We start from the raw sequence: 26,737 nt of genomic DNA on the forward strand, positions 1-26,737 counted from the left end.
TACTTTTTCCCTTCACTCTGTCCTCTCCCTGCATGGCCTGCTGTTCGTTTGTGCTCCAGCATCCCGGCACATTTTACCCTATGTGTAGTAAGTGAAAAAATTGGAACTTTCTACCAGTTAGGTTTTTTAATCTATTATCTAATTATTTCGGCATAGCATGAATGGCCATGTGGGAGATCGTTATCAGTAAACATAAAGCTTATGAAACATAAAACTTTACACCTTCGTTCATGTTTTCCAGTGCTGTTAATTAGGTCCCAAATTGGAGTCTGATGGGCCGATTTTGGCCCTTAGGTCTTATGTTTGACATCTCTGCTATACAGGGATAAAGTGCAAGAAATGCATATCCAGACTGTTTATGTTGTATAGACTGACATAAATCTGCTCCTAATCAAGTTCATTTATATTTTTTCAAGATAAACATGTTTTTTTTTTCACTCACATCTGTTATTCAGTTACATTTTATCACAAAAAATTAGCAGCATTTCATATTTGAAATATGAACCATGTATGTGGTAAACATCTGTTATGTATTTTTACATACATTGTTATTGATGCACTGATTTAATAACACAATAACTTAACACTGGCTGAGTAACAAAAACAGGAAGACCACGCAAGGGTTAGCTACATAAATATACTGTAATGTATTTCAAAACAAACAAAGAAAAAGCTTTCTGTATCAGTAAATTAAACGTTTTTGTTCAAAGGAAATCCCCTTTAAAAAGCGCATGCGCAGCGGGCGGAGCCTGCGGAAGTCCTGACGGGAAGGTCTTTTTGTTTGGGCCGCTCAGATACTCGACACTTTGCTTCCATTCCTCGGCTTCACAACCGTTTTTTATCTGCATTAATTTCGGTGAGTACTCTCATTTTCCGGCTCCTCGCCTCGGTTCCCACGCCGCCCTCTCCTTGCGTGTACTGATGTGGCCTGTTTGAAGGCAGGAAATTTTGCTTTTTGGGTTTTGTTCGGCCTGGGAATGTTGCCATCATGGGCGCCGCCGGAGGGCGAATTTTAACTTAGCATTAGCTCCATTACAGAGCAGATTGCGGCTCTGCTTTGTTGTTGTTATGGATGGGTTTTTTTTTCATGACAGCTCGACAGGTGGTTGTGTTTTATAGTCGATGAGGTGCTGATGCGGTGAATTTTCTTGCGTGCGTGAGCCGAGGCTGAACGGTAATCAAACGTGGTTAGCGTGCTAGCGGGCCCGGCTACCTTGCTCGGCGCATGGCGAGGCCTCGAGTTAGCCTGTGCTAATCCACAGTTAGCCAGCTGCTCAGAAAATCCCTCATTGCTCGCGAGCGGAAAGCTATCCGTGGGAAATATCCGTGGAACGTGCTCGCGTTGAGGTCACACCTGTGTACTGTGATTGAATTAAGCAGTGTCGTGCTGATACATCTGGTTATTTCCACCTCCCAGCATCCACCTTTATAGCCCCGCAGATTGTCTTTTGTCTGCCGAGTACTCCTTCACCTTTGTGTGAGTAGCTAGTCAAAGCCCGGGGGGAGGAAAAGCATCCGTGCTGGATTTAATTTACTTTGAACTAAATCTGTATTATGTCAGGCTGTTTTTAATAGATTAAGGAGGCTTTCCTTGGAGTAAGATAAATGAAGTCAGAACAGCTAAAACTAAACAACTGCATGCTCGCGGATAGTGGTTAACTACACTGCCATTTAAAACTGATAAATGCGCATCTCTTAGAGTTAAATACTTTCTAACGTTCTCTGTGTTTGTGAAGGCAGTGGTTACAGATATACACGTTACTTGGTTTAATCTTAAGAGGCACGTGAACGTCTCAGTTACAGCAAAATAACTTACACAGTGAGTTTCCTTGACATTAATCCAGCTGTTGACGGACCCTGAGCCTGGATAGAAGAGAGTTTGGGATTTAGGAGGGAAATGAAGCCATCACTGCAAAGAAAAGGGGTGTCATGGGTTTAAATACTCAAACATGTATACACTCTTTGGTAGAAATGGAGGGGGGAAATTGGACATGAAAGGGAAAAGCGTCAAGAAATATCAGCCCCTTGGCTGTTATCTGTTAATAAGATGACATTTACTGCCCTGTTTTGTCAGCTGATGGGACTAAATGTTGAGCTGAAGTCTTGGAAGCTGGTCTTTTTTCTACTTATCTCTATCAACTCAGTTTGACTGATTCCCACACAGTGAAGGAACATTTCAGCCAGTGTAGTACTGCAGTTTCTCTCAGGGATGTACAGATGCTGCTGGCTGAAATGTCCCAGAATTATTATTATTATTCTAAACCAGTGGGTTATTAGTGTGTAAAGGCTACTGTGTGTTTGTGGCTCAAAAAAAGATCAAAACTGGGTGTTATTCATCGTTACTGTTATCAGCGTGTTGCTTTTTCAACACGGATCCATGAATTAAAGGAACAATGTGGTTACTTTTATCATTGTCTGGAAGTAAGACATGGTTAACAAGCATGATTTGTGGCCTTTGTGGTTTGTTGCTGAAGAACTCAGACTTTAAAACATTTAAGTAAATTAAAATGAAGAAATTGTTGCTTCACTACTAGGTTTGTTTTTCTTTCTTTGCTGAGTGTGCACTTTTTTTGTTTTGACTGCTATAGCAAGGGAACATTTCGTCCTGTGATAACACTTTGGTTACTTTCACAGTGAACCTCATCGCGGGCAAAGAGTCGGGCCTTTTCATTGTTTGTACCTTTTAAGGGTTTTTACACCCTGTTAAAATGAAAGGGGGAGTGTGTTTTAGTTAAATAGGAACTAATGCATTTCCAAAAATACCATTTTGATAATAATTTAACTCCATGAGCCTTCCTGTATGACTCGCAGCGTCCTTCAAATATTCATGATTACTTTTGAAATTTATCCTCTCTTTAAAGTGAGAGAAATAAAAGCCTGACTGAAACTGAACAGGTTTTAAGTTAAAACTAAACTGAAAAGAATAAGCCAACTCTGGAAACTCCCAGAGAGTAAACTGATTGAAAACAAACTGAAACTAAGTTCTTACAATAAAAACTTTTCATCTCCGGTCGGTGCCACCAGCTTTTTGAATTACCAGCAGACTCTAAAGTCATTCTACACAGCCCATTGTTACAGGACGTGTGGATAACCCGGCTTACGCCCAGGTGCTGGGAGGAGAAAACATAATTACAGGGCCCGTTGATGAGTTGCCTGTGCAGCTAAACATTAACTCTGTGTGTTCTCGTCTCTTTCAGAGTGTCTTTTATGAATAATCAAAAGCAGCAAAAGCCAACGCTAACAGGCCAGCGTTTCAAAACGAGGAAAAGAGGTGAGTGCTGATTCCTGGATCCACTGATCCCCAGCCCTGCTGTTCCACACTCTGCTTTCATTTCTGAATCAACGTTTGTGTGTCGTTGTCTTCCCACAGATGAAAAGGAGAGATTTGACCCTACTCAGTTTCAAGAAAGTATCGTACAAGGCTTGAATCAAACTGGCACTGATTTGGAAGCGGTCGCAAAGTTCCTCGATGCCTCTGGCGCCAAGCTTGACTACCGCCGCTATGCAGAGACACTCTTTGACATCCTGGTGGCTGGCGGGATGCTGGGTGAGTTGCGACATGTTTTGTCGTCACTCGTGTGCAGAAATGTGTGTAATACATGTATATATTTACCTTTTTATGTGTGTCTGCAGCCCCAGGAGGGACTCTCTCTGATGACATGACCCGCACAGAGTACTGCCTCTTCACGGCACAAGAAGACCTGGAGACAATGCAAGCATATGCTCAGGTCGGTCCCTGTTAATGAATGCGTTTTAAAAATGAAGCACGCGTAACAAGCAGGTAATGCTCACAGGCCGTTTCTTCTCTTTGACTCATAAACAGGTTTTTAACAAGCTGATCAGGCGTTACAAGTACCTGGAGAAGGGTTTCGAAGAGGAGATCAAGAAGGTGAGCAATAACTGGATCCTGATAAGGGGATAAGTTCAAACTGGGCTTAGCTGGTTGGAACGGTTTGAGGCAGAGGTTGCCAGCTGTTGATTGCAGTTCCCTTCGTTTGTTTTCAAGATAACAAACTTTTTTCCCCCAAAGCAAGGCACTATGCAGCAGACGAAGTACATAATGTACTGTAGATGTTTTAAAAGTTTCTGAATTTCTTAATCTAAAAATAAAATTTCATTGGTGTTAAAAGTTTTAATTGCGGACTTTTGAGTTTCCCACAAGCCGACTAAACAAGACTAAAGTCAAAATTGATTAACTGATATTTTTCATGCTCTTATTTTGAAGGCTGAGCCTCTGCTATCCCTGTTCTTTTAATGTGCTCCAACTTTAGTGCAGTCTGTTCGCTGCTGTTGCGGCCCTTGTAGTTGGTCAGCTCTCATGAACCTCTGTTCCTGTGGTTGGACAAACTCCCAGCTGCACCATCTTGGATGCTAGCAGTTTCAGCAGCCATGATCTTTGAAAGTACAACTGCAGCACCAGATCATACCTTTGAGTGGTCGGGCTGTTTGAGGTGTTTTTGACTGCCAGTAATTGGGGGGTTGGGCCTTGATTATACTTTGTCTGCTCGTGTCTGAGTGACATCCACAAGCCTGAATTTGCGTTGCAGTGCACCACTTCAAAGAGCTGAAATGGGAACGACTGCTTGGCTGTCGGGTCTGTCAGTGTAGTCAAGGACTTTGTGCCGCTGGATCATTATGTGGTGCTTATTTTATGCTTGTAAGCACAGTACTAGGAAGCGTAGGATGGGTGTGTGACACCATACATGGAGTTTAAGTCCTGCTGTAGAAAACTGGTGCCATAAGCACAAAGACTGCAGTCAAAGATGGAGCTGATGTCCACTGATGGGATAAGAAATTAATTGCTGCATGGTGTGCGTTGTTTTCTTTCACACCACAGGAGGTGCTTTTTCTTCACGTGCCCTTACATTTCCGCAAATGCGAGCAGCTCTGTGGGAAACGACCCACCTGTTGCTGGGGATAAGTTGGGCCTTTTTATCGCAACTCTTGAACGGTTTGCACAATTGATAAAATCTAATGGGATTTGGAAACAACTGTGCACTTTTCAATGATGTTAAGGGCATTGCAGTGATCCCAGGCGTGGTGTCACAGCAGCCCCATGAAGTTACACTAGTTTATTGCTGATACAAACATTTTAAAACTCTTGACTGTCCACAGAAGCTCAAAATACAAACTTTTAATGTGTGGTAACCCTGGATTTGATTTGCTTAAAAGGTTATTCTCAACATGTCTGGAAAGAAATTTCTTTAGTGGAAGGGAGTTTTAACATCTCTAGGGATGTAAGTATGCCCACAGTTTTTGTTTTTCAAGCTTAAACATGCATTAAACTTGTCTGCGTTCTCTTTGTAGTTACTGCTGTTTCTAAAGGGGTTTACTGAGTCTGAGCGCAACAAGCTCGCCATGCTGACCGGCATCCTGCTGGCCAACGGCAGCATATCAGCCTCCATCCTGAACAGTCTCTTCAACGAGAACCTCGTCAAAGAAGGTAAGGACAAACGTCTTAAGTCTGGGTTTGCAGAGATGCATGGCTCAGAAACGGTCAGAAAGCTGGTCGGGTATCAGTGACAGCAGCAGTTTGGTGGTTTCGTCCTGCAACACTGACACTTTCTGTGGTTCTTGTGTGCAACAGCTTCCCTGGGAAGCTTAACATTAATTAGGGCAGTCAAATTAATTTAAAAAAGGAGTTGGTTTTGTGTTCAGAAGAAGCTCTGACCTGTGTCATCTCTGTCCAGGCGTTTCTGCAGCCTTCGCTGTCAAGCTGTTCAAGTCATGGATCAACGAGAAGGACATCAACTCTGTTGCTGGCAGTCTTCGCAAAGTTGGCATGGACAACAGGCTGATGGTAAGCAAAAACACAAGTCAGGGGCCACGTGTCGACCCATTCCTGCTGCCAGTGTCTCACTGGTGTGTGAACATCCTTCTCCTCCTCAGGAACTCTTTCCGGCCAACAAACGGAGCTGCGAGCATTTTTCGAAGTACTTCACCGACGCCGGGCTGAAGGAGCTGTCTGACTTCGCCCGCAACCAGCAATCCATCGGCGCCCGCAAGGAGCTGCAGAAGGAGCTCCAGGAGCAGATGTCCCGAGGTGACCCTCTGAAGGAGGTGAGGCCACAGGCTGACTTATTTAAATGCCTAATTTATCATAAAAGATATACACTGAGCTCTGAACAACAGGTTTTTAACACTTCTGTTTTTGCTCCACTCAGTTTCTCTGAATGAAAAAGCACAGAAACAGATGTGTGCTTCATTAGTGACTGACGTGTGTGATTAACCTCGCTGCCTTCCCTCCTTCAGATTATCGCCTTCACTAGGGAGGAGATGAAGAAGGCCAACCTCTCTGAGCAGGCCATGATCAGCATCATCTGGACTAGTGTGATGAGCTCCGTGGAATGGAACAAGAAGGAAGAGCTCGTGACCGAACAAGCCATCAAACACTTGAAGGTACGCAGCAGGGCCGAGGAGCACAGCTGTGATTAAAGCGCTTAAAGGGATTAATTCATCATTATTAATTAATGAACCTGTGCAGGAAACGCGACTCTACGGCTGAAGGCTTATCCCGCAACCACAGCTATGTCTTACTTCAAAGTAAAAGCCTTGGAATATTTGAATTGAACAGGATTTTCAAGTTGGTGGCAGATTTGCAAAATAAAAGCCTCCCGTTTAGTTCATTGTGCCTCTAGTCCAGCAGTAGCAACAATCTCACTGCAATAAATCCCCAAATTACAGCGTCTATTTATTATTGCCAGTAAATGTTCTCTTTTCAAGTGTCTAAACATCCTCAAACCCATGAACTTCAAGACTAATGAAGACTTTATTATGGGGCTAACACATGTGGGGGTGCAAAACACCTCAATAGCATCACCTACAAAACTAACCTGTGAAATTTGATTCATTTTGTCCATCTTGGGATGTTACACATGTATCTCAGTGGAAACATGCCCTAAACCCCATTTTGGAAGGCTGGCATTTTAAAGTCAAGAGGCAGGTTTTGTAGTATTTATTGGGTCTATGGCGCCACCTACAGTATTTCAATAAAGGAGCCCCAGCACTTGATTTTAATCTGCTTGCATGAAATTCAGTGGCCTCGTGTAATATCCCAAGTTGAAAAGGCATCTTTGTGCCTTCTAAACCCAACAGGAAGTCTACAAGTATCTTGGTTGCTATTGAAACTCAGAGTTAGATGGATAAATGTGATTGGTCTGTTTGACCGACCTGAAAACCTTTAAGGAAGAAAATCACAAAGCTGCATGAGAAGCTGTTAAAGCTCGTGTACATCAATCAATCTGTCCCAGACTGTTGGTTGGTGAAAGGAAACGGCTCCACGTGTACCACAGTATTGCTCCCTGCAGCTTTACATGCTCTAATTTAGCGGCTTCTTTCTCCACAGCAATACAGCCCTCTGCTGAAAGCCTTCACCTCCCAGGGTCTGTCTGAGCTCAGCCTGCTGCTGAAGATCCAGGAGTACTGCTACGACAACATCCACTTCATGAAGGCCTTTCAGAAGATCGTGGTGCTCCTCTATAAAGGTTGGTGCTACAGCAGGAGGAAAAAGCTTGGCTGTGACAGCTTGTCTTGTTGTCTTTTAGGTTTATGAAAGGTCATTTTTCCCATTTCCTGACTTTAAAAAGCTGTTTCTTGAATGTGCTTGGTGTCTTTTTTTTTCTTTTTTTTTTGCTACCCAAACACTAGAAAGTCTGGCTTGGCATTGTCCTTTTTACACACAGCTTCAGCTTTGATTGGTCTTAGATTTCCCCCAGAAGTCCAGATTGTTTTTAATAGAGAAACTCTCACCAAGCATCAGTAAATTGTTTCTTTGAATCTTTACAAAGGTTTCAGGCTCTCCTGGTGGAAGTTTAATGTGCCCGCCCTCCTCACAGTCCTGTTTTCTCTTTCAGCGGATGTATTGAGTGAAGAGGCCATACTGAAGTGGTACACTGAAGCCCACCTTGCCAAGGGGAAGAGCGTTTTCCTCGAGCAGATGAAAAAATTTGTGGAGTGGCTGAAGAATGCTGAGGAAGGTAAAGATGGAGAAATAACCTGCACTTCCTGGGTTTTGTGTGTTTTGAGGAGCTGTGTTCAGAGCTGATGGCATATGCTCAAAACCTGAAAGGCCACTAAAAGGTTAAAGGAGCTCTGCATTGAACAGGCCAGTTAGACATGCACCTGTCACGTTGTATGATTAAAGGCATGTATAGACATGTACCTGAGTGTATTTATGACAACGAAGGAGTTTATACTATATATGAATTTGCTAAAGCTTTGTTTTAGCTTGTTAGCTGACTCAATCACAGGTCAATATGAAATGCTTGAGATGTTTTACAGTCACATGACTACTACCCACATGGTAATTGATGCTGGCATGTCAGGTAACAGCTCGATCGGTCCACAACTGGTTGAAGCACCACAAATGCTCTGTGGTGTGGCCATGTAATGGGAAGTCGAGCACCAGCTGTGGCTACAACCGTAGCTTGCCTCCACCAGTGTGAGTGAGACAATGAATGAATAGTGGCATTGAAAAGCGCGATATAATTATTATTATAATAATAATCTGGCTGGCCATCTGTGCTAGTGTATCAGGATGTTTGTTATAAAACTCGAAGCTGTAGCTTTAGCCAAAGTATAATGCAAAATGCCTCTATAAATGGCCCTAGAGTAAGTGGCAATCTTGCAAACGACAATCACCAGGGAAAATGTTCATTTCCAAACTAGCTGTTGTTTGGCGAAATTGATCACAAGAGGGGGCTGAACCAAAAACCTGGTTACAAGTACTTTGCTTGGAAGATGCAAACTATTCCTGAGTGTCAGGGAAACTTGAAATAAGTCCAAAAAAGTTCCTCTAAAGTCATCGGTTGCTTCTTTTTTGCAATATATTTGCAGAGTTGAGGTACAAGTTCAATTTCTCCAATTCTGGCTTATGTCAAAAGTTTCACACCCACTTGGTGAGTGGTTTGCAAGTATTTTGTCTCAGTTGCTCCTAGTTTGCAGGTTTTGTCTGTGCAATTGAGACAAATTGTCACCAATCAAGGGGTTTCCATGCAGCCTTTTTGTTACTGATTTTTACCCAGCACTAACAAACTGGCCAGAATAAAAGTTTCTCTAGTGACTGATGGTTGCCAGGCGTCACAAACAGTCTCTAATCCTGGGAGAGTGAGTATTTTTCTTGTTTGAAATCATCTGAAACCAGATCAGCGTTTAGTCCTGATGTATTCACTGGAGCAAAGGATGACTGCATGTTGTTTGGTTTTTAGTGGCGAGTTCTTCACATGCACAGGGTGCTGGAGGCAACCAGGTAGTTGGGAAAGGTCTCAGTCTTTAAATGACTGTACAGTCATGAGAAAAAGGTCTTAAATACTTTAAAGACAATCACAATCAAATCATCGTTTTACTCATTCACAAGATGTTGTAAAGTGATCAGCGTCTTGACTGATTCGTCCTCTTGTGTTTTCTCTCGGCAGAGTCGGAATCGGAGGAAGAGGAGGCGGACTAAAACCTCAATTGCCAGACGAGCTTTGTTTTTCTTTTGTTTTTCTTTTAAAAAGTAGGAGCAGGAGCAGTAGAATGTCTTTGCCCTTTTCCCTCCTTCTACATCCTGTTACGGTTTATTTATCCACAAATGCAAACAATCCTCCACCACTACCAAACGCTTAGTTTGTCCAAATAAAACGGGTCCTTAACTCGCAGTATGGAGGGCAGTGGGAGCAGAAAATGACAAATTCTCCCCTTCTCTTCCCTTTTTTGGTCATTTTGATGTAATTTGGATTATGAAAACGTGTTTGATTTTCAGTGGCTGCTGCTCATAAGTCTGAGGTTCATCTTCATGCGACTACAGCCAAAGTCTTTTCTTTCTCCCCCTCTTTATTTTTTCTTTTTAAAATTGACTCGGCTCATTGTTTTGGCTCCTGTTCGGTCTTAAACTTCGCCTTCTTGACTTTTTGGGTAAACTTGTACTGCCTGTCGAGGTCACTCCGGTCAGTTTGTCAGAAGACACGCCCCCCTGTAAAATGCCTCGCCAGCTAACGATTATTATTGGTTTCTACTTTCTTTAATCTGATAAGCCGATTTGACTTTTTTATGAAATAAAGATTATTGAAACTGTTCTTCCTGTGCTTTGTTTTCATTTTACTTCAGTAATTGTAACTTTGGTCTCTAGGACTATGAAGCTACAAATGGTGAACCATGGCAGGTCACTAGGGACAACTGTGACCACCTAGGGAACGCAAACTAGAATTTGGAATAAAGTTTAAAGCATTTCACGCTTTAAAGGGGTTGCTGACCAGTCTATAGACATGTCTGAGGCTTAACTGTGCAAAGAAAGCACATTCTGATCTTAAGTGGGCCAAAGGGGTGAGATTCCTGTTTCAATGTAAATAAGTTTACACATTTAATTTTAAAACTGGGAAATGTTAATAAAATTAGTTGAAAATGCACCAGAGTTGGCCATGAGCTAATTTTCAGCTGTAGTCCCAGTTTGGGTCTTGAAAGAACACTAGAATCAGAACGCATCAATTTTATATAAGGAGAAGGGACATACTGGCTAAAGTAAAACTTAGCTCAGTACTGACATTATCATTCAACAGTCTTCAGTTTTCATTGAAAATGTGTTCTGATCTTTGAAACTAATGGGTGTGATCTTCCACTGTTGCACAGCCTTTACAGAAAATGCATTAAGACCAGACATCCTTTAAAGGAATAATATAGCCCTCTCTATTCAAATGTGTAATTTGGTCTCTTTTTATCCTGGTGGTAATGAACTAAATCAATGAGGAGCTATATTGTTTCATAATTGATTTAATTAAAGATGCAAATTCATGTATTTGATAAATGCACTAAACTCATGATATGGGTTTTTAATGCATCTATTATATGAAGAGTAAAGGAACTGAGCTGAACAAAATAATACTAAAATAATATGGAGGACAAAATGTATGTAACTTAAGCTGTATGAACGTATTTCATATATATTTAAGTTGTCAATATTAAACTATATTACAAATCTTTTTTTTTTTTTTAATTTGGGACTTAAAGTTTAATTAAGAGTTGATATCTAAACATTTGACTCAGAACATCCTGATTTTGGTTTTTCCACTTGATTTGGTAAAAGATGCACGCTGTCTTAGATGCATTTAAATGAAAAGGAGAATGATTCAGACGTAACGCTTGTTTAGCAGCAGTTTCACTATTACATCATCTGCATACACATATTAGCTCCAGAGCAAGCAGATGGAAACTCATTAATATACAAAGAAAACAAGAGGACCTAGGATTGAACCTTGAGGAACACCTGTGGGTACGCACTTAAATATGGTTGAAGTTATTTTTTGAGCTCCTGAACCATATACAGTTTGCTGAAATACACAGAGGAAAAATTACCATTATCTGTTTTGGAGAACAATATACAGTGTCATAACAGTTTCAAATGCTTTTACCTTTTCTGTAAAAATGATCAAAGAATGGAATGATTGGCTTGAAGACTAAACTCCATTTTTGGTGTTAAAAAGTACAATCGCTGTTTAAATAAGTGAAACTGATCAGCTATCAGTTTTTCAGCTACTTAGATAATTAGCAGAATCCTACGGAGCCCCCCAGGGGACATGGGAGAAAAAAAAATTAGGGAGGGAAAAAAAAAATTAAGACGGACTTTTGCGAGATCTCGCAAAAGTATTGCGAGCGCTCGCAAAAGTATTGCGAGATCTCGCAAAAGATCCCGCTCCTTTTTGATAGCGTTTCAGTTGAAGGGTGCGGTGCTACGGTACGGGGCTCCATACGGTGCGGACATGGAGGAGGATTTAGATCATTTCTTGCGGTCAAGAGAGGTCCCACACGACTACATCATGCACATGCAACAAGACAAAGTACGTATAAACAACAAAGCATTAAACACCGCGGTTCAAAAGGCGAGTAACTTGTTGAAAAACCGAGGTCGTATATGCAGGCCTTTAATGTTAATTCTTGTAAATATGTTCAGGTTCATTAAACATAACTCGTTAAGTGCACATATGTTTTGAAATTTCAAATCGTGTCCAAATTCATGGGCTGCATCCTCCCGAGGACTCGGGCTTCGTGGTCTACGTGGGCCGGGTTCTCAGAACGGCTGGGGAAATTGGACGGTCTGGCCTTCTGATTAGCGTCACCGCTGTCTCGGTGGAGTGTAATAAGCTCGTCCGTCTGCTCCTTTCTATCTAAAATATAAGACGACACTGGAGTAAATTCTCGACCATCTCGCACTTCTGTTTAATCAGTTTTCTGTGTGACGTTGATTAAGCGCTGTAAAACCAATGTGGAACCCACCCGGGGGATTAATAAAGTTTTATTTTATCGAATTTAATCTAATAACTTTAATCTCAGCCAAACCGTTTTACTCACGAACAAATGAAACACTGAAAAAAGCCAAACATTAACATTTTTAGGTTGTCTAAGTGTTTTATATATTAAGTTTAGCCTGAGTAGCTAAAGTCCGCGGTGATCTGAAAATAATATGCCGCGAGTTGTGCCGTTCTTGGCGGCTTTAGTGACCCTTGAGCTCTCGGCTACCTATCGAGCTGGTGGGTAACAGACATCAAGGAAAACGTCGAAGCACTTTTGCAAATATGCGATATCTTGATAAACCGAGAAGATATTTCAAGTTTATACACCCACGTTCTCCCCTGAAATGTGTTTAAAAAAATTTTGTGACCCAGAAAGATTAATAACGATTATTTTCACTGAAATTGAGATCACGATTATTTGACGATATTTATTTAACCCTTTAAGACCTACCATAGAACCAAGTCCACCAGAGCTTATATTATTTTTTTACATGCTGTAGTGCCATTTGTGGGAGCATTTCAAGTTGCTATACATCAATACAACTGTTATAGCCCATATTTTAATAATATGTATGCATTAAGTGCATAGTAATTACATAAATTGCAAAAAAGTGCAATAAACTACAAAAAAAATTGAAAATCGCTTTTGTTTTCTTTACATATATTTCTACTTGGAGAAGTTTAAGAGGTTTATCCCTCAAAACTTTAAATACAATAAAGTTGCAAAAAATAGTTTCCCACCACAGGAAATTTATTTTGAGTGTCTTCATAGTTTTATTTTGGAGATACAGCAATTTTTATATACTGCAGGAAAAACAAAAAACAATCCTATGATGCAAATTTGCAAAGAAAACAGCATGTGCATCATTTCACTTTGGGAAGTGTTACGAACAGCTGATAGGAACGGCAAAGCGTGTTTCTGGAATATTATGTTTTTGTTCCTGCAAGCGCTTTTTATGCAGTTTTTGCAAAGCTATATGTGGAACGAAACCGTGACCGAGGACAAGCTGATGGCATAAGATGTAAGTACAACTCCTCCGGTTTCATATGCAAAACAAATTATTGCGCTAGCTTACACGGTTCAGGTTCTACAGGGATTTAAAAATAGTTACGCAAAACGGAGCGTGCTGCTCTGACCGGCTTTAAAGGGTTAACAATGACTTTAAAAAAAAAAAATAAAATAGTGTGCAACACCACTGAAGTTTTTTTTTTTTTTTTTAACTCTTTTCAACCAACGGCAGTCACTCTCCAAATAACTTCTGCTTAGCTTTCAGAGCTTCCCTCGGGTCCTCTTAATCAGCGGTCTCCAACCTTTTTTGCGCCACGGACCGGTTTATGCCCGACAATATTTTCACGGACCGGCCTTTAAGGTGTCGCGGATAAATGAGGGAGGGGCTAATAATCGGCTCAGTCATTTTTAATGATCGTTGAAAGCCCAGATCGTAATCGTGATTAAAATTCGATTAATTGAGCAGCCCTAACGGAAAGTAAGATCAAAAACCAAAGGAGTGCTGTGTGGTTCATCAGGTGTGTTCCAAAAGCAAAGTGAAGGGATGGCAAGACAGAGAAATACTGCAGCAGAGAAGACCTGCAGAAAAATAGAAATCGGATGGCTTCATTTAAGCAGTAATGAATACCGTCAAGTGAGAACCAGAAATGGTGGAGGAACAAGACATGCAACTGTGGAAAAAACTACAACTGTAGCTAAGATTTTGGAAATGGGAAAGGACCTGTTTTTTCCAGATGGGTACTCGCCAAAAGGGAGAGTTGAAGACTTTGTCATTGAAATCAGTGATTTAAAAAAAAATCCGATTGCTTTAGATGACACTGTTGGCAAACTTTATGAACAAACCAAATTGAAGCTCCTGAGATTTTACATTTGCACGAAAGATGAAACACTGTTAACAGTTCAGTCCTCATCTGAAGAGGATTTTTCTGTCAGCATAACTGAAGAAGATTCACCGGTGACATTACTTGGATTTGACAGTGAGACAGATGATTTTGTCCCAGATCTACTTGAACATGGGGATTCATCTGACAGTGACACTGGCAAACAGGTTTGTTAAAATAAGAAAGTTATTATTAAAAATAATGATCACTTTAAAGTTACTGTATTTTGTTGTGTTTAGTAGTGCTCGGTGGTAACATGCGACATTTTCTAATTTTGTTGTACTATTGTACTAGGTTTGACTGTGCAACTGCAATAAAGAGTTGTCTTATTCAAGTGCTTTATGTACATCTACGAATATTTGCACTTCTGAAGGATGAAATTATTCCAGGAATTTGTTGTTGACTTGTGTGGTAAGGTACATTTAATACATCTGTGAAAGACTTCCAGCTTTGTATTCATTAACATGTACAAAATGACTGGCTGCTGAAAAAATAATTGAATTATTTTCGTTTGTGTCTTGTGTTTGTTTTCTGGTTCACAGATTCACAATTTCCAGATGGAACCCAATCCAAAAAAACTGAAATCACTCTGTGAGGCAGTGACAACACAAAGTCCAGGAAAATCCCATCATATGCATTCAACCCCAACAGACATTAAAAACACTGTCGTGGGACAGCGGCAGCAGACTGACTCAAGTGATCATGATTTCCCTGACCACTGCTCTGAAATTATTGATCTGACCAGTATAGTTCCTAACAAATCCTTCAAACTAGAGTCCTGGGCCAAACTTCCAGAAGATTTGGAATGTCGTTTTCCACACATAGACGAAGCGGATACGGTTGTATGGAATCCTGAAGAGGATCTTGTCAGAGCAGATGGTGATGACACAGTCGTGATAACCCTGAATTATGTCAACAGTGAGGATCTCAGACAGGTAAGACCATGGACAGTTGTGGTTGATATGGTTCAAGTGTGACAAAATATGGAAATTTATTAATAATCAAATTCAGTAACTTGCATAGTTCTGATTTTAAAAAAGCTGATCATGCATTCCTGCTTGGACAAAATTTAAGCATGTGTGTTATTTTCTGTAATATTCTTTTGGATCTTAAAAGAAATAACTTACAGTACTGTGAAAGAATTGCTCGATTTCTATTAATCAGAATTCATCTCTTGTTTGTTTAAAACTTGATTTTTTTGCAGCAGTAATACAACATTTTAAGTAGCAATAAGTACATCAAGATCTGATAAAAACCTGTGGGATTCCACTGTAATATGTCTTTTTACTCTTGTAAGTGAGACATGTAGGCTGAAAATAAAGTGGTGTATTTTTGTTCTATTTCTTAATACCTATTGACATATTTTGCAGACTTTTTAAGAACATTCATGACTTAGAATAGGCCAAGGTAGAAGATTGAAGAAGAGTCTTCTAATCTTGAAGGGTTAAGGTGTCTGTTGTCAATTAATGCAATACTTCCTTCTCAGAATGCCGACACAAATGGATTACCTATGGATGGTTTCCTGCTACCATTGTCTTCAGCTAATGGCTTGCCCACACCCCATATGCAGTCAATACAAGAGGAAGCACCCCAGATTGCACAGGTAAGATGGATCAATTCAGGCAACCATAAACACCTACCTTTACATACTGTAGAGATGCCAAAAATGTCATGCTATTTTCTGAGGATATGGCAGTTTGTGGGTCTATTTGAATTAAAAGGATATTGTCAGTTGAGAGACAATTCCAGTGTTTTACATTAACATAAGATTAAACAGGAAATTTAGTCTTGAAATCAAATTATTTACATAACACAGCAGTGAGACATTGTTTTGGTGTCACTATTGTGTTCTCTACCTATTTTGCACATAAGTGAGTCTTCTCATACATGTAAAGAACACTTGTATAATTTTCTGTGAGGCATACAAGGACATCCATCAGGCCACAATGTTAATGTTATATATAAATTGTCAGTGCAACCATGGTTTGGGAATGTACAGCCCACTAAAATTAGACAAATAAATTTCAAACTTTTTCAGAACATTGATATTGTGTAATCTGTACAATTCAATTGCATTTCTTATGGAATGTGCATGTTTTGTCTTTTACTCAGGACCATGGACTGAATTTCATCGCACAAGGTTTGCGTTTAGATTCAAGCAACCAACTTTCCCCATCAAATTCAGGAGACCCACAGAGCCCCCTACATGTATCAATTCGCAGAATAAAAGTTGTTGATGATCTTTTGGCTGTATTTATGGACAGTCGCATTCTGAATGTGACTTTAAAGATGAACTTTGTAAATGAAAATGCTGTTGATGATGCTGGGGTGTCAAGGGAGGTTTACACTGCATTTTGGGAGCAATTTTTGGAACAGTGTGAAGGTGAAAATGAACGAGTTCCAAGGCTGAGGCCAGACTTTAGTGAGGCTGAATGGCAAGCAGTTGGGCAGATATGGGTGAAAGGCTTACTAGACCATGGTGTCTTTCCAGTGAGGCTGTCAAGGGCTTTCATTTTAGCTTGCATCCACGGAATGGACTCAGTTGATGTAGACATTCTGATTGCATCGTTTCTCAACTATCTGCCTCCTGTTGAGAGATCAGCTGTTGAGAAGGCTCTCCAAGGCACAATGGATGAAAATGATGAAGAGGACCTGCTTGACCTTTTTACAAGGATGGGTTCCCACTTCCTACCACCTAAGAACAACATGCAGCCTGCCATTGAAACAATGGCTCATAAGGCCATTCTCCAAGAGCCAAAGTATATAATGGATTGCTTCTCCACACCCATGGCACATCTGCAGCTGAAACTGGCAGACAAGGAAAGTGTGTTATCTCTGTATGAGACAAAGAAGGCCACAGGCAAAAGACTAGTGCAGCTATTTGAAGCAACAAAAATCATGCTGTCTCACGGAGAACAAACAACGTTTAACCATCTTCAGCGTTATGTTAAAAACGCTGATGAAACCAAAGCTGAAAAAATCCTGCGCTTCTGCACAGGATCTTCTGTGATATGTGTTGACAAAATTTTGGTGTGTTTTAATGCTGAAACTGGGCTCAACAGAAGGCCTGTTGCTCACACCTGTGGAGCTACCCTTGAAGTGCCATGCACTTACAGTTCTTATCCTGAATTTCGCACAGAGTTCGACAATGTCCTTTCCAGCAATTACTTTGAAATGGACATCATTTGAACTTGATGAGTGTACTAATGGTTAGAGCTGTAATTTTTATTTGTATGATTATCCTTGAGTTCATAAATTCTGTCTTGTTTCATTTTGTCATTGAAGCATTTGATATATTCAGCCGTATAACAAGCAGTCACAAATTTAATTTTCTGATGGTTTAGTTGTATGTTAGGTCAGATTTCACAAGGACTCTTTATTGTTTAAAATTCTTTGAAAATGACCACATCTTTAACTTCTGTTGAAAACAAGGTTTGTGTTTAGCGTTAGAGGGACAGATCACATCAAAATTTGCTGTACACATTGTCATTATTTTCTTTTACTCCAGCCATCAGCCAGAATAAAGGCTCGCTTTTGTTTTAAGTTGATTGTCCTCTCTCTCTCCTTGTCTGCTTTTGAGTACGTTCTCTCAACACACCTGCATACCCCGCAGTGACACACATTGGCTTGCTGTTTATCCATCTAGAATGTTTTGTCGTGAGTTGCCTAGTTTTGGGAGATATTAGCTGTAGAGATCTCTTCCTTGTTGAAAAACAACATGAAGCTACATACGGTCTACATAAGGACTTTGCTACTAAGCATTAAGTACCATGTGAAACAAGAGAGGGGTAGGCTTGTACAGTCAATATCTCTAAAATTGGGCAACTCACACTAAAACAATGTGGATTAAGGAATACTACAGCTAGCGAACAGAAAAATTTGCAAATTTGATTTTAGGGTGAAAAGTCCATTAATATTAGTAAAGAATGTCACTATGGTTGCAAAAGAAGTTATTGAAAGTTAATGATAAGACCCTGTTTACAAATTCTTAAAGCTGATGTGGCCTATAAACATCATCTTGTAACAATAAGTCCTATTTTCCCTTGATTAGCTTCCAAAATGTTTACTAGTTGTTTTGTTAAAAATCATATTGCCATCACAAGTTTTTTTTTTTTTGAAAGGACTTTGCCATAATGTGACATACAGATGATTCACAATTCTTTATACTGTCTTATATAATTACAAATTAACAAGCAATGATAATCAGGTTTAACAGTTTCTAGGATAAACAAGATTGTAGGCCAGGATTTCTAATTAGATTAAATAGTATATATGGTTAATTATAAAGTATTGCTACATTTTTGACAGATTATGCACTTCTGTCTACCTTTCTCTGAAATTAAAGTGCCTGGGAACACAGGCAGTCAATACACAGATGTTGTCGATATGCTTTTGTCATTTGCAATTTTTTAGTTGTCTGTACTACATAGTCCAAAAATAATTAGAAATTGATTAGATTTCAGTTTATTTGTCCGGTAGTTCAACAACACATCATCCTTTCAGAAGTGGTGAGTTTTGCAAAAATAGCATTCGAATGAAATTGCTGTTCATCAACAGAACAGGTGGGTGCAAAGAATTTGTTATTCAGCTGATAAAATAAGCTTCAGATAAATTCAGTGACAAAAAAAGAATGTTTATATCTATTAGAAATTCTAAGAGTTCAAAAGGTCTCTATTTAGTTCTTTATTTTTTCAGTTTTGTTTAACCAACATTAAAAAACTAAAGCTCTTCTGGAATCAGAATAAATAGTTTAAAAAAAAAGAAGCAAAAATGACATGAAATAACTATATTTTTAGCCAGAGAAACTGGAGTTCAGAAAAATGCCAAGGTGCCCCCTCTCAGATCATGATGCCCCTTAGTACCATTTCATGTAGCCTGCCAATGTGACAGTTGGCGTTATAATATATATAAAGCAGCAAGGCATAATATCATATCTCTTCGATTTTAAACAGTATTCTAGCCAATATCAACAACTAAACATTCCCATCATTAACAAATACAGATGGTGTAAATAAAAACCAACTCACCATTTAAAAATTATTACAAAATACTCAACATAAACCACCATTATCTGATTAAACACTGTACATTAAAACTCCTAACACATTAAATTAAGATGTGTCTTATGTTTTGATCCATGTATCAAGCCAAATACACAGTTAAAGTAATTCGAAGTAATACACATAGACATGGAACTTGATAACATTTGACAGAACATTACAGTGTTTTTGTGCTAAAGAACACTCAGAATATCATTAACAGGCAGAGACTCCCCTTTATACTTTAGTTCACTGACCCTCCTGGAACACAACAATAAATATTTCTATATAAGATATTCTCATAAATGACTGTGTACTAGAAAGCTTACAGTTTACAGTCTGTTTAACATCCAGAAGTTAGCTTTCGCACATATCACAGGTCAATTTTGAGTAATGTTCTCTGCTGCAGTGTATGCAATTTACACTAATGCCATGATGTTCTCTCTTAAATGCATGTACAAGTTCACAGCCTGATATGAGTCTGTTGGTGGAGTCAGATGGGACTCAGTCATGATGATATTGCACAGTTCATATACATCGGGGTCACATGGTTTGGTCAGTCGAAAAACACACTCAGTTTTACACATTTCAACATGTTCTTCTTCAGTGGGGCAAAGGAAGTCTCTTGTCCCGTAGAGCTCAGGTAATGTATACATTACATTAGGTCGACCACTGGGGATATTGATGTTTGCTGATGGCCTGATGGAGTGTGTATTCCAAACCTGTGCAGTGTCATCCAGCTCATCCTGTTAAAAAGAATACAGAAATTTAAGAAATGCGATCGCATGTACGTATATACATATACGCAAATCACGATGAGACAACTCACTCACTGAGAGGAAGGTTTATTAGATTTATGCAATTTATTATTTTTAAACAATCATGTGCATTTTTGTAATCATGTACTTTACCTAATGTCATCTGTACAAGTGTTTCACACACTAACTACGGTTACTGTTATGCTGTGATATCTTACATTAGTACTATTAGTCTTATTACTACTTGCTTGGCTCATCTACTCACCTCATAATAATCAATTTGTTTTATGTCACTGATCATTGTATTTTGTATTTGTAAGTTATTTTGATATCCCAATCGAAATAATTCCAAATTGTAAATAGTTAATATTATAGATAAGAAAATTTCATATGCCATGTCAACATAAACAACATAGATGTTACTGTAGTCTTGGTTGTTGAGCTCTTCCTTAAGGCGGCCGATTGCTTAAACCTAAATTATAGTATTTACACAATTTTTGATTTCATTTACTCCCTGCTCCTCTCACCCGCTTCTCCCTGTCTTGTCTCTTTCTTCCTGCAAGTCTCTCCATTCCCTAAACCTGGTACAGGGCCCTATTTCAGGAAGTGAAAAACGATACTCAGGGTTGAGTAACCCCGAACTGTCCAACTCGGAATATTCGGTTTCAGAAAGGCTGATAACAATTAGTTCAATCAACGCGGAGTTGCTTTAACCCCAAGTTAAGCACGCGCACGAGGATACATAAAGCCCTTATTAGTGGAGCACAGATTAAGCGAGTCACCATGGAGACGGAGGGAAAGAAGGCGCAGTCAATGTATTTTACAGCGCTTGAGGCCGAAATTCTGATGGCAGCATATGCCGATAACATGCAAATTTTGCAGAAAAAAAGTAACACAGCCTCAGCTGCAAAAGAAAGGGAGCATGCATGGCAAAAAATAGCCGACAGAATCAATGCGTGAGTGTTAATTTAAACATTGATCTAGGGATTTCCACCCATTTAACACGTTATTTATTATATTTTATTTTTTATTTTATACATTTTATTTTGTGACGTGATGTGAGCGCAGGTGCAACCCAACAGGTCCCAAACGTTCCTGGCAGCAAGTAAAAATGAAATATAAAAATATAGTCCAAACAGGTAAGGTGTAATTGTATTATGAGCCATAGTGCTTGGTCTGTTTGTCCTATGTAAATCAATTGCAGTTAGAGGCTACATTAATTGTCTTTCTGTAAGCACTTATTAAAATTATCTGAGCACATTACAAGTACATATTTGCTTACTCTGTATGCTCAAATGTGACCCGTTATGGCCACTAGAAAAAAAGCGGAGGCCCGAAAAAAAAGATGGGGGTCCTCCACCACCACCACCACACAGAGGCTGAGCAGTTGGCTTCCACATTTGTGATAATGGGAACACCACAAACGAGTACAGGAGACGTTTCACTTCCTCAGTTTCCTTTATCTCTCACTCACACACGCATGCATCCAGGCACGCAACAAAACATATTTTCATCAAGGACTCCAGTCACCCCAGCCATAAACTGTTCAGACTGCTTCCATCAGGAAGGAGGTTCTGCAGCATCCGGTCCCGTACCAGCAGACTGAGAGACAGCTTCTTCCATCAGGCCATCAGACTGCTGAACACGTCATAGACACCTCAGCTTCACTACTGGAACTTCAACGTTATGCACTCCACACTGTATATAAATGCCACTTGTTTTGCACATATTCAACTCTGTATATTTTATATATTTTATTATTATTATTATTATTATTATTATTATTTTTTTTTTTTTTTACTATTTAATTTGTAAAAATGTGTATACACACACACACACACACACACGTAGGAAAATATTTAGTATACACATCCAGAAATGCATACACTATTATATATTGTACATATATTTATTAGTTTCAGGTTGGCCATTCTTGTATTTTGCTCGTTTGTGTTGTTGTGTTTGCACATCTCTGTTGCTTGTGGGGCTCGCACACAAGAATTTCACTTGCATGTGCTGTGCCAGTGTGCCTGCACATGTGATGTGACAATAAAAAGTGATTTGATTTGATTTGATTTGATTTGATTTTATTAACTCACCTGGATGAGTCCCATGCAACAAAACTGAAGGAGGTTTTTGTCCAGAAACCCACCATCAAAGTACCCGTTGTCTCTGATGTCTGCAAATAAGGATAACCAGAACTCCAGACACTGGCTGCGAAGAAAACGCCACCAGTATTCAATCCTTTGATTGGCGGTACTTGCTCCCTCCAAGTAACTCTCAGGGGTGTCGTTAGGAGCCACGGGCACAAGGAAACGCTGAAAGCCTCTAACATGGCCATTTTCAGTTCCAAGATCGCCCCTCACAACTCTAGGGCAGCCCTTTAAACGCTGCACCGCTTCTATGTAATACCCCCCGATCACTTTCGGATTACTATTTGTTGTGTATGCATTAAGCCAGATTATTTTTCTCGAGAAACCGTCAATACTACCATTGATACAGATGCCATATGGCTTCAGTTTGTCGTAGGAGTCCATGTGCCAGATGAAATTCGGCCCTTTTGAAAAATAGTTCCTCCGCCTGAAACGTCTTGCTTGCCTCAGTGCGACGCCTCGGGGATCCAGCTCCTTCAAAACCAAGCGCACATCCTCTTTCCTCACGCGTAGTCCATGTTCCCTGCATTTAGCGTACATCCATCGGTATCCGTGAAGCTGCCCAGAGTACTGCAATTGGTTGTCTATAAATTCAACCAAGACGGCCAGGTCAGAGTACGCTTTGTGGCGAGTGTGTCCCCTTGCGCTAAGAACTCTCTTCAGATGTCTTTCGCTTATATGAAAACTGTGTCTAATGCAAAGCACAGTTTTAATGTCTTTATAGTTTAGTCCAAGCTCAAAGTAAAAATCTATGAATCGCTCAAATGGGTGTGTGTCCTCCATCGCTGTGGTTGTTTCTAAGGTTTCAGTGCTGATTTGGAGGTCTATGGTACAGACTTTTGCGAGATCTCGCAATACTTATTGCGAGCGCTCGCAATACTTTTGCGAGCGCTCGCAATACTTTTGCGAGCGCTCGCAATACTTATTGCGAGATCTCGCAATACTTTTGCGAGCGCTCGCAATACTTTTGCGAGATCTCGCAAAAGTCTGTCTTAATTTTTTTTTTTCTCCTTAATTTTTTTTTTTTCCTCCGTAATTTTTTTTTCTCCCATGTCCCCTGGGGGGCTCCGTAGAATCCCAATTGGTATGTAAGTGTAACTTAAGGATTGCCTGTGTGCAAGGGTGTTTTCCAAATACTTGGGAACAATCCCTTGGAGATCAACAAATTGACCATTTCTTACAACTGGATTTACAAAAGTGTCTCTCAGATCTTTGATTGTTACTGTGTCCATAACAAAAACATCCCTGAGCAATGACGACTACTGAGTTTACAAATTAATAGTTAAAAGATTCATTCACTTTTACCGAACTATGTATTAATTTTCAATTTATCTTAATTTCATACGATTTTTATATTGACAATAATTCCCTGTCATCTTATTTTACTGATTTTAGTTACCCTCTGCTTTTGTTACAGAAATAAGGAAATCATCCTCGGGCTTTCATAATTCCCTAGTAACCTCCTAAGAAGTGCAATTTCAACTGCACGTGTCGGTGTTTTTACATCATAATTGTGTAAAATTACAGAAAGTTTAGTTAGACTGTCCTGTAATTAGGGATGGGTACCGGTATCGGTTCTGACATAAACGGTAGTAACCAGACCGAAAAGCACATTTCGGTGCTTTATTTTTCCTGAGCTGTGATACACTTTAGATTCTAGCCAATCATTTTACGTTTCCGAGGAGAGTACGTACGTTCTTTTAGAGCAGAGCTACAGATTAAAAACGCCCAGGGCGAAGCGGTCAAAAGTCTGGCTGTACTTCACAGCAAAAGATGCAAACTCAGCAGCCTGCAACAAGTGCTTTAAGCTGATACTGTGATACTGTCAAAGGAGGTAACACCTCAAATATGATGAAACACCTGGCGACGCATAGCGTTTTTTTTAAAAGCCGAGAAATGCGCCGTATTTGATAGCTTGCTGCGAGACCTCACACCGAGCACATCTACTGCGGGTGTGGTGCCTGTTATCGGACCCGGAGTTAGCAACATCCCCCAAAAACCCGAAGAGGAGAGTCCTGGCCCCTAGCCCTGCCAGTGTAGCAGAAATGATGACGGATGATGATGGCAGCAGCAGCCGTTCTTCTCTGCGTGAGTAGCTTAATGTTGTTCGTGTGTAATTTACATTGAGTAGGCTCACCACTAGGGCTGGGCGATATATCGAGTTTTTAAAAAATATCGATATATTTTTATACGAGATATAAGGTGTGACAATATCCTTTATATCGATATAGTCTATGTTACGTTATAATTATCCGGTTGTTCAATGATGACGCGACGAATCCTACTTCCGGGTCTAAAGTAGTCTGCGTTTAATATGGCTTTTGTGTTGTTAACATGTTTAATGTTATGTATTTTCTTCGATTTGATCTCAAAAAGCTCCTAAAACAGTCAGTGATCCCTGTTGACCTCCCTCAGCTTTTATTACCGCTAATCATTTATTTAAGCTCAGTTTTTAAAACCTTAGGATGTATACCGCCCAGCCCATGCAGCAGTATATGAATGACTAACCTCGTATTCTCTCAGTTGTTCTCCTGGCTGAAGTTTGGTCCTGTTACAGCATCCTGCCATGCGATTACATTTGTTCCTGACCACCGAGAACACTCACGTTAACTTTTATCGAGTGGAAAAAAAGTTAGCTTGTTTATATTATGCTAACATAGCTGTGTCGCTAGCGGTCATTATCATTATATACCAGCTAGCCAAACTTCAGTAGCCCTACAAACGTCACTGCTGTTTAGTTTTCTGTCTTCATTTATGTTGGAAGTGATAGCAGAGCTGTACGTTTTAATTTGTTTCCAAAACCCCGCAGTCAGGACATGCTATATTGTATTTAGATAGAAGCTAGCGAGCTAACTTCCTGCTAACTTCTAACTCCGTTAAATGTCATAAATTCCGTTTTCATGGATGCCTGGATGTTAAACTCAATTGTTACACCTGGTAGAGCAGAACGCTGATCATTTTATTAAAGATGAAGACTTTAGACAGTTTTTCAACTCTCAGTAATGCCATAGTGATCGTTTGATATATGGACCTGCAGCGGAGTTTAGACCCAGACACGGCTAGTGACGTCAGACTGAACAATCGGATACTTGTGGAGCCGCAAGTTTGCCTCTCTTTCGTCCACTTTTGTCTTTACGCAACGTTACTCGGCCTCGCCCCTCCTCCCCCATCGCTTCACCTGCAGGAAGCGACAAGATGGACACGGCAAATCTCCGTTAACGAGTTACTGCACATCGCCGTGCGTGGGGCTGGACGCCGTAAACGTGTTAGCTAGCTAACCACGCTAATGAGCTAACCACGCTAACGCCATGCAGCCCAGAGGCGCTGCACAGCCTAAAATCCTTGCATTTTCTCAAAAGTTGACAGCGCGCCTTATGTATGAATTCTGTTTGTGCTTGATGGCCGCGAACCGATTTTATGTGGAACACAGCGCTCAGCAATCTGTCAAAAATGTTTTAGTACAACTTTGGTAAGCTATGGTGCTGCACCGCTTGATGGATTGTCAGAGCATTACGGCTACCGAGGAGCCTTTGCGGAGTGATACATACTGTGCTTCAACGTAATATTACCCTACTGTGTATAAGGACTATAAATGGCACCTGTTAAGAGACGTGGTTACAAGAGGATTTCAAACTCAATGCTGTCAGTCACACAGTAGAAGTTGGGAACAGAGCAGCTGTGAAATCTGTCTTTGTTACTATGCTCAGCGTCTTTTAGTTTACATTTTGACTGCACAATTGTGAGCTTTTTGTTATGCACAAAAACAACATTGTTCTCTTTTATTTATGGAGCATTATTATTTAATAAATGCTCATAATTTATTTTTGAGTAAATCTTATGTACATCTATGCTCTATGTTAATAAAAGTGCCTGTGTGACATCTGGGACACAGCTTTGACTAAGAACTCTCTTTTTGTTCTTACTTTATGGCTTTTAAAAAAAAATATCGAGATATATATCTTATATCGCCGTCCAGGTAAAAAATATCGAGATATGAATTTTGGGTCATATCGCCCAGCCCTACTCACCACGTTATTAAATTAATGCATGTAAGGTGAACTAGCAAACACCGTCGTAGTTACATGCGGCCTTCACCCTGGCCAAAAAGGCTAAAATGACCAAAGAAAAAGTGGAAAACGGTTAAACATGAGAGGTTTTTGGACAAAGTTTGTGTTTTTTCCATTGTTTAAGCACTGCTTCCAGCCAAGAGTGATACCATATATGCCCTCTAGCTGCAGAAAAGGCTAACATTGTTATCTTTTTACAAAAAAACAGCTGAACATAAGAGGTTTTTGGACCAATTTTGTGTTCTCCATTCTTTAAGCACCGGTTTGAGCACCGGCACTGTTTCAAAAGTACTGGTTTGGCACCGGTATCGGATAAAACCTAAACGATACCCATCCCTACCTGTAATTATAAAATATATTTTTGTTGACTGATATTTTTTTTACTGAAATTTTTATTGTAGACAGGAACATTTGTTGTTTAATACTTTATCTAATTTGGTCTAGTATGAATGGCTGTGGAAGAGGTATTTATTAGCAGGAAAAGCTGTAAAATTTATTTTAAAAAATACAGTTAAAAGTCCAAAACTTTATACCTTCCTTCATATTCTCCAAAGCTGGAGTCCTTGT

At 39.9% G+C, this 26,737-nt stretch overlaps 3 protein-coding genes across 4 annotated transcripts; 2 read left to right on the plus strand and 1 right to left on the minus strand.

Moving 5' to 3' along the window:
• The first annotated feature begins 703 nt into the window (after positions 1-703).
• bzw1a (basic leucine zipper and W2 domains 1a) lies at positions 704-10,055 on the plus strand. Its single transcript, XM_004563322.6, has 12 exons — positions 704-856; positions 3,198-3,271; positions 3,371-3,547; positions 3,634-3,728; positions 3,824-3,889; positions 5,308-5,443; positions 5,691-5,800; positions 5,890-6,060; positions 6,253-6,399; positions 7,346-7,484; positions 7,854-7,976; positions 9,414-10,055. The coding sequence occupies exons 2-12, from the start codon at positions 3,208-3,210 to the stop codon at positions 9,443-9,445; spliced, it is 1,260 nt and encodes a 419-aa protein (XP_004563379.1). The 5' UTR covers positions 704-856; positions 3,198-3,207; the 3' UTR covers positions 9,446-10,055.
• A 1,637-nt stretch (positions 10,056-11,692) lies between these two features.
• On the plus strand, positions 11,693-17,679 carry LOC143414998 (uncharacterized). 2 transcript variants are annotated; one of them, XM_076880258.1, is made up of 5 exons: positions 14,085-14,320; positions 14,448-14,564; positions 14,696-15,088; positions 15,640-15,756; positions 16,266-17,679. In XM_076880258.1, exons 3-5 carry the CDS (start codon positions 14,711-14,713, stop codon positions 17,340-17,342), a joined length of 1,572 nt encoding a protein of 523 aa, XP_076736373.1. In that variant the 5' UTR covers positions 14,085-14,320; positions 14,448-14,564; positions 14,696-14,710; the 3' UTR covers positions 17,343-17,679. The 2 variants fall into 2 exon arrangements, with proteins under 2 accessions (XP_076736372.1, XP_076736373.1); XM_076880257.1 differs by lacking the exons at positions 14,085-14,320; positions 14,448-14,564 and adding an exon at positions 11,693-11,810.
• Positions 17,680-18,652: 973 nt separating this feature from the next.
• Positions 18,653-22,963, minus strand: LOC143415005 (uncharacterized). The gene is made up of 2 exons (XM_076880278.1): positions 22,050-22,963; positions 18,653-19,938 (listed from the first exon to the last, which is right to left on the minus strand). Exons 1-2 carry the CDS (start codon positions 22,884-22,886, stop codon positions 19,612-19,614), a joined length of 1,164 nt encoding a protein of 387 aa, XP_076736393.1. The 5' UTR covers positions 22,887-22,963; the 3' UTR covers positions 18,653-19,611.
• Positions 22,964-26,737: the final 3,774 nt, after the last annotated feature.

Source organism: Maylandia zebra, linkage group LG23 (genome assembly GCF_041146795.1).
Source record: "Maylandia zebra isolate NMK-2024a linkage group LG23, Mzebra_GT3a, whole genome shotgun sequence".
Lineage (NCBI taxonomy): Eukaryota > Metazoa > Chordata > Actinopteri > Cichliformes > Cichlidae > Maylandia > Maylandia zebra.